Source organism: Lathyrus oleraceus, chromosome 4 (assembly GCF_024323335.1).
Source record: "Lathyrus oleraceus cultivar Zhongwan6 chromosome 4, CAAS_Psat_ZW6_1.0, whole genome shotgun sequence".
NCBI classification, from domain to species: Eukaryota; Viridiplantae; Streptophyta; class Magnoliopsida; order Fabales; family Fabaceae; genus Lathyrus; species Lathyrus oleraceus.
This window is the reverse complement of record NC_066582.1, coordinates 492,000,726-492,008,874: the sequence shown is the minus strand read 5'-3', so window position 1 is coordinate 492,008,874 and position 8,149 is coordinate 492,000,726. Positions and strand designations below refer to the sequence as shown.

The 8,149-nt window shown below is 33.9% G+C and overlaps 1 protein-coding gene across 3 annotated transcripts; it reads left to right on the top strand.

The window, feature by feature from the left end:
• Positions 1 to 970: 970 nt before the first annotated feature.
• On the top strand, positions 971 to 7,698 carry LOC127076599 (septin and tuftelin-interacting protein 1 homolog 1). Of its 3 annotated transcripts, XR_007786843.1 has the most exons (4): positions 971 to 1,133; positions 1,259 to 3,946; positions 5,374 to 5,526; positions 7,295 to 7,698. XR_007786843.1 is itself a non-coding variant. In XM_051018298.1 (3 exons), the coding sequence occupies exon 2, from the start codon at positions 1,282 to 1,284 to the stop codon at positions 3,904 to 3,906; it is 2,625 nt and encodes an 874-aa protein (XP_050874255.1). In that variant the 5' UTR covers positions 971 to 1,133; positions 1,259 to 1,281; the 3' UTR covers positions 3,907 to 3,946; positions 5,374 to 5,855. The 3 variants fall into 3 exon arrangements, 2 of the variants coding, with proteins under 2 accessions (XP_050874255.1, XP_050874256.1); XM_051018298.1 differs by lacking the exon at positions 7,295 to 7,698 and having other exon boundaries at positions 5,374 to 5,855; XM_051018299.1 differs by lacking the exon at positions 7,295 to 7,698 and having other exon boundaries at positions 5,351 to 5,855.
• Positions 7,699 to 8,149: the final 451 nt, after the last annotated feature.

Sequence of the window (8,149 nt, the reverse complement as noted above, 5' to 3'; positions counted from 1 at the left end):
ATGTGTTAGTATGATGTTTTGATACCCTTGTCTTCTTCTCATATATTCCTTTTTCAATGGAGAATGAGGTATACCTATAAAGATACTCTGATTCCAAATTAAGGTTAAGTGTGTGCTTATAATGAATAAGTTGTTTGATTACTAAGCGTGATCATACCCACAATCACAAATTATTGACTACATCATCTAATACAACAATAATATTGTAGATATGAGCTACATCACAACAACATTTAACAACAATTGTGATGTGAAGTGAAATCATATATAACAGTCTCAATGAAACCCCATAAACACTAAAATGGACAACATAGATAACGAAATACAACAACAATCTTGAGAATCATATTTATTTGTTATTTTTTAATTATTTGTGATGATATTTTTTTGTTAAACAAAGTGAATGGATTTTGCAAAATTATAAGGGAGTGTCTTTTTCTAATATTAAATTATCTCTTTCTTCAAATTTTGAACTTCTCTCATTGATTGAATCATTTTCATCATTATCTTGTTCTTTTTCTTTTGACATTTGAATGGTCAGTCACATAAAGCTTATGTGCCACATAATCTTGTTAAAGTAAAGAAAGAACCAAATTAAAAAAGTATGAGACACAAACAAATACTAAATTGAAATATTAATATAATTAAAGACATGTCTAAGAATTTATTTGGATGGGATAATTGAGATTTTTTTAGGAATTTAAAATACTAAACAATTCAATCATTCAATTGAAATTCATTTTTAAAATTTTCTGTTTGATTAAAATATTAAAATGATTCATTCTTAAACTTTTGAGGTCATTTTCATTTATTTTTAAAATTTTTGACTAAATTTAAAAAATATGAAATTAAGGATAAATTTGCAATTTTTAAAATTCTGAAGAGACAATTTACAATTTTTGAAAATTTGAAGGAACTAAATTTAATTTTTTTAAAATTATTAGAGATTTATTTGTAATTATTTGAAACTTTTGGGGGTGAATTTGAAATTGTCTAGACGAAAATAACGCCGTCTCTTAGCCCTATTATCGGTGTGCATCATTCGCACCCATCAAAATATCATCAGAGAACAGACGAGAAATCCCGCCCTCGCACCGTCCGCCGTCGCCCACCCCCTTTTCGTTATTTATCAGGTAACTCTCCCTACTCCATCTACACTCTCAATATTCATTCTCTGTCAATTGTTTCGGCAACATAAACCCTCCACTAAGAAATTGCTCTTTTTCAAACCCTAATAATTTGTTCTTTTTGTTACAAGTTTATTCTTCGAGTCGTTTTAAGATGGATGAAGATCAAGAGATGGAGAAATTCGGGATGGAGAATGATTTTGAAGGTGGTAGATGGGAAGGTGGCGAGTTCTACTACCGAAAGCGTAAAGAGAAACGGACTCAAACCAAAGACGATGTACTCTATGGAGTTTTTGCTGATTCTGAGGATGACGACGATGATGAGTATTCCAGTAGAAAGAGAAGGAAAGACCGTGATTTCTCGAAGAAACAGGACCTCACTAAACCGGTGAATTTCGTTTCTACTGGAACTTTGCCTAATCAGGATAAGGTTGATGAAATTCCAAAAGAAAAAGATGAGCAGGATAGTTATAATAGTGAAGATAGGCCTGGGTTAGGGTTAGGTTTAGGTCTTGGTTTTGGGTCTGCTAGTACGTCTGGGTCTGGTTTAGGTTTTAATTATGGTCGTGGTGCTGCGAATGGTTTTGATAGGAACGATGATGATGATGATAATGATAATGGTGATGATAAATTTTTGCCTACTGAGTTTGGGAAGAAGATTAAGGAGGGAGCAATGAGGAGGGAGAAGGAGAGATTGGAGAAGAAGAAGAAGGTGCAGAAGCAGGGGCTGGGTCTAGTTCATGAAGGATCTGTGGATGTTGGGAAATTTGAGAGTCATACGAAGGGGATCGGAATGAAGCTGCTGGAGAAGATGGGTTATAAAGGGGGTGGTCTTGGGAAGAATGAGCAGGGTATTTTAAATCCTATTGAGGCAAAATTGAGGGCTAAGAATTCTGGTCTTGGATTTAATGAATCGAAGGAGACTAAAACACCGTTGCCGGCTTTGCAGACGGAGAAGACATTGCCGGGAGGAGCCATGCAGCCTACAGTTGGAAGAACGAAAGAACGCTCCTGGTTAAAGCAGAAGAAGAAAAAGAAAGAAGAGGAAGTGTATGTAACTGCTGAGGAGTTGTTGGCGAGCAAGCAAGAAGAAGATTCAGAGGTTGTTCAGAAGATTTATGATATGAGGGGGCCACAGGTACGAGTGTATACAAATTTGTCTGATTTGAATGCTGAGGAGAAAGCAAAGGAAAAGGATGTCCCAATGCCTGAACTTCAGCATAACATAGCACTAATAGTTCGGTTGGCTGAGGCTGACATCCAAGAGATTGATAGAGATTTGAGGAAAGAGAGGGATATAGCACTTAGTTTGAAAAATGAAAAAGAAAAATTGGTAGCTGAGACAGCATTTCAAAAGAAACAGCTAAATAATTCTGAGAATATAATGAGTGTGCTGGACCGAGTTGGAGAAGAGAACACCTTAGGAACATTAACGTTGGATTCCCTTGCTCAATGCTTTAGAGACATGCTCAAAAGATATCCTGAGGACTATAAGTTGTATAACTTGTCATGCATTGCATGCTCATATGCTCTACCTTTGTTTATCAGAGTGTTCCAAGGATGGGACCCTCTTCGAAACCCATCACATGGTTTGGAGTTGGTATCACAGTGGAAGACATTGCTTCAAGGAGATGATTGTTTTGATATATGGGACACATCATCACCTTTTATTCACTTGGCTTCAGAGGTTGTATTGCCAGCTGTTAGAATATCTGGTATCAATACCTGGCATGCACGGGATCCGGAGCCGATGCTACGGTTTCTGGAGTCATGGGAAAAATTGCTACCTTCTTCAGTTCTTGCTACTATATTAGACAACATAGTCATGCCGAAACTATTGAGTGCAGTAAGTACTTGGGAACCACATCTTGAGACCATTCCTATCCACACATGGGTGCATCCGTGGCTGCCTCTGCTAGGGCACAAGCTGGAGGGTATCTACCAGACGATTCGTTTCAAATTGAGTACTGTTCTTGGTGCATGGCACCCAAGTGATGGTTCTGCATATGCTATATTGTCCCCTTGGAAGACTGTATTTGATTCTGATAGTTGGCAACAACTTATGCACCGTTTTATTGTACCAAAGCTGAAGAGTGTCTTGCAAGATGAATTCCAAGTGAACCCGGCAAGTCAGAACCTCGATCAATTTTATTGGGTAATGAATTGGGCTTCGGCCATTCCAATTCATATGATGGTTGACACGATGGAGACCTTCTTTGCCAAGTGGCTTGCAGTTTTGTATCATTGGTTGTGCTCAAATCCTAACTTTGATGAAGTTACAAAATGGTATTTGGGATGGAAAGAACTTTTTCCAAAAGAACTCTTGGCTAATGAAAGTATTCGATACAAGCTCAATTGCGGTCTTGATATGATGAACCAGGCTGTTGAAGGTATGAAAGTGGTACAACCTGGTTTGAAGGAGAAGATAAGCTATATTAGGGTAAGTGAGCAGAGGAAATTTGAGACTCAGCAGAAAGCAGCAGCCTCTGCTCAACAACAGGCTGCTGCAAGCTTGGGCTCTGCTGTCAATTCAGATGGTGTGAATGAAATGAGTGTGAAGGAACTCATTGAGGCCTATGCCCGGGATCATGGTTTACTGTTCAAACTTAAACCTGGTAGAATGCACAACGGTCATCAAATATATGGGTTTGGCAATGTCAGCATAATAATCGACTCTCTAAATCAAAAAGTCTACGCCCAAAATGAGGAAACTTGGTCTTTAGAAACTCTGGAACGATTGCTAGAGTTACATAATAAATCCCTCAGTAAAAGACGCTGAGTTCTGAGTTGGCTATGTGAAGTAACATCTCAGTCCTCAGGTACTCTATTTCTTTAGCGTATGTGTATGAATTATTTTGTCTTGATTTGTTGGCTAAGGATATTTTAGTTTTCTTATGTGTTGTTTCAATATCCAAAATGTTATGAAATTATAGACAGATAATACAGGCAAAATGAAGTCATGCTTTCTCATAATGTTAATTGTTGTTTTGGATTTGAATATATATTTAGATAGATATTGAGGGAACAAACATAGACAATGTCTAATGAATAGTTGGTTCTCTGTGTACGATGAAATCAGTTTCATTGAGTGTCATTTGATTCACTGGAGCAAGTTATAATGTGATTTTTTTTATCAAGCTTCTAAAGAGTAAAAACCATGTTTATAATCGGAATTTAGACACCCATCTTAGCTTACAGTGCTGCAGTCACAACTCTTATTTATAATGTATTTCAGTCGAATTAAATTATTTCTATTGTTTTTTTTTGTTGCATAACTGGTTCTGGATTTGAGCATTTGTAGTAGTTCCTATATTTCTTGTTAGAGCATCTGCAGTACAGCAGTAGTCTTGGTTCTGAATGACAGTATCCGCATTTTTGCATATATGATATTAAAACATCTCCACTTGTGTTCCAAAATATAATCAATGCAAGATCATCTGGCTTTTGGTAATGGACATCTATTTGGTATTTGTGGCTTTTGGAAATGGACGTGTATGTGGTATTTGTGGCTTTTGGTAATGGACCTCTATCTGGTAGTTTGTTGTTTTTTGTCTCATATTGGTACATAAAAGTCATTTTGATGCTATGCTCTAATTTCTAGGAGAAAATTCTATTAACTTGTTCAATTACCATGATTTGAAGGTCTCAGGTGACTGAAACAAGAGATATGATTTTTTATATTACTTTAGTCACTCTTTCTCTAACAGCCATTAGCTACTTGTATTTGATTTGTTATCAAAATAATGGAAGTATCATCCCAATGTACCAAGTTAAAGAGTGTTTAATTGCAAAATTAGTCTTAATAATTATTTCTGATAACTTCTACAAGATAACAAATTGTGTTAGTGTTTGAAGAGTTAGTCTAGAGTGGTTGCTGACTAAAATACTGCAAGAGTGTTGAATGGTACTGATCACTTGTTTTCATTATGCGGTCCATTTTGTATTGAAATTTGAAGTTGCGTGTGTACTTGTTGCATTACTGTGTCCATGTAGTTATAAACATTGTGAGCCTTGTTGCATTACTGTGTTCATGTAGTTATAAACATTGCAGCTCACAGGAAGCTCAAGGAGACCGTATTGAGAAATAATAACTCAAATGCAAAAACTAACATGATGAATTTTGTGAAAATTTTGCAATACAATTTAATTCATGAGGTGTTCCTTTAAATTTGGTTATGTAAGTCACTACTTACTATAAATACATCACTCACTGCTCATGTCAGTTTTTGCAAATCGATTTCACCAGCAAGAGCGGCGACGAGACTTCTCTGACTCTTTCTCCAGTGGCGGCGACTCTTCTCCAGTGGAGGTGGCTCTTCTCCGGTGTCTGTGCGCAATCCTTTCACACTTCTTCTCCATTTCAAAATTGCAGCTTTGCCACTTCGAAATCGCAGCTAACGTAATCTCACTTTCTCTTATGCTTCATCTCCTCCTTCATTCCTTTGAGATTTGTCTTTCTGAATTTGCTTGTACATTGCTGCTCATTTTGGATCGTCTTAGAATCTAACATTACAATTTCAAATTGATGCTGAAGTTGTGAATTCTTCCTGGATGAAGTTCAGTTCACATATTAAATTTACAGTCTAGTATGTTTCAGGTCTCATGTTTACCAGTGTTCTCTCTGTACTTGTGTTTTGTATCATGAAGAATTACTTATCTGTATAAAATGCTTTGTTTATGACTTGTGAAATATACGGCGATGGACAATCTGGCAAAACATTTATATCCTATCTCTGTAAAAATTAAGGTGCTTCTTTAGGTTCCCTTGCACTCTACCTTTTCTGAAAATTACTTGAATCAACAAACAGATAGAGGTAAACCCCTGGACCATGATGGTACAATCTTTCAGCTAACCATACCTGAACTCCACCTAATGTCTTGCTAGGATAGTGGTGGGTTTAGTTAAAGTATTGGAAATGGTGGAACTCTTATGTTAACTTTGATGATTTCCGCAACAGTAGTTTTTTCTTGGTGTACTCGCCCAATTGTAATGCTTACTAGTGTAGTTTGTGTTCGTAGTAGGATTGTCATTTTGGTTGTAATGAGTGTGAAGCCTTGATTGTTTTGGTGTGGCCATATAAACATGTGCCTCTGAGATTGAGATTGTATTTAGAACTTCGTTTTGGGTATGTCCATTTTGAAATTAGCATCATAATTGGATTTGAGTTTTTGTTTGAATAAAACCTCATTTCAAAGTTATGTGCAGCACTTTAATGTCATTATAATGTAATTATTTTTGGGTTTTAATTCTTACTTGAGTTTTGCTGTGATTTTTCTTTCTACTGTTGTTAAAATTTAGTTTTAGTAATTAGTTTCTTACCCCTGATGGGCAAAAATTGATTTCATTTCAATTTGTCTAGAAGTTTATAGTTTTTTTTCCTTTCTGTTATTGTTGGATTCGACATTGTTTGTTGTTCTGATGATTGCTTTTCTTCTGATAACTTATTTAACACTGCTCTTTAGATTAAATGTGTGTCTGATATCTCAGTGCGACATATGTCACACTGAGACATAGTTACGCCCAATTTGTTTCAATTTTAATTTATTCAAGAAACATCCGATTCCAAAATTCATGTGAGTTTAGCATCTGTTTAAGCTAGTTCATTCTTGGGTTCTAAATGATATAATACATTTTACTGTATGCAATTATTGTTAAATTTGTTGAAAATCCTCATGATTTGACCAAAGAGATTGTTGACCATACTAGAAGTTCTTGAGCTGTGTTCATTGCCTTAACAAACTTGATTTATAATTTCCTTTTTATGGTGTTATTTGCAAGAAATGAAATCCGATTAAAGGCTTTGTTTACTTCAATTCAAAGGGGAATAAGCTTTTTATTTAAGCAATAATTCGTTACCAATTTACCTCTGCTGGTTAAGCATTAATTACTAGTATAACCAATGATGGATTACTTGTATATGGCATCTAAATTTTGTATATCAAGATTTTTTCTTTAATTAATATGTTGAGGCCTTTTTAATCATTTGATTATTGTTCATTTGTATTGATATTGTTGCCGATTTGATTTCATCGTGTATCTGTTAGCTTGTCAAACAGTGCTGATAATGAGATTATGGTTAAGTGATACCCAAACAACATCTTATTCTTCCAAATATATAACCGAATGATTCACTGTCCAATTATTTCTATTTTTATGGGCAAGCTAGTTACTCTCGTATCGGATTTTAGAGCATTGTTCGAATCCTTGTGGTCTAATTTATTTGCAAGTATCAAAGAATGAGGTTCATTCAGATTTGAAGAAGATTGTGACATATACATCGAGATTTGAAGAAGATTGTGATATACACACTTTCTAAGATCAAGTAATGAAGATTGTGACATATACATCCAGATTTGAAGAAGATTGTGACATATACATCCAGATTTGAAGAAGATTGTGACATACACAAGTAATGAAGTTAGATTTGATGAAAGATATGTATATAGATGATGTTTATGTTTTTTCCTAACTTAACAACTATGGTTCTATTATGTTGATGTGATGGGGGATGAAGACACTAATACATTACGTGCACTAATATCCTTTTGAAATAGATATTATATTTTTTTGGTAAACATTATTAATTATTATTACTTTAATTTTTGTCAAAACAAAATGTACAATTTTATTTAAGATAATTACAGCAACTATTTTGACCAGTTTGTTTTGGCTATAAATTTTTTTTTTCTTTGTATTTAAAAAAATGAATTTTACAAAAATATTTTTTAAAATAATATAATATTTTTTAATATTTATTTTTTATAAATTAAAAGATTAAATTTATTATTCTATAGCATAAATATAAAATCACAAATTTTTAAAAAGTTATATCTCAAAAATAATTTTTATAAAAAATTGTTGTAATAAGTCCAAAATAAAGTGATTTTAAAATTTTGATATCCAATTTTCTTTAATAAAATAATGAAATATCTAAAATAATATTTTAAAATAATTATTTAAATTATTTTTTTATATCAAAAAATATATAATATTATAAAAATTATTTTTTAAAAAGACAAAA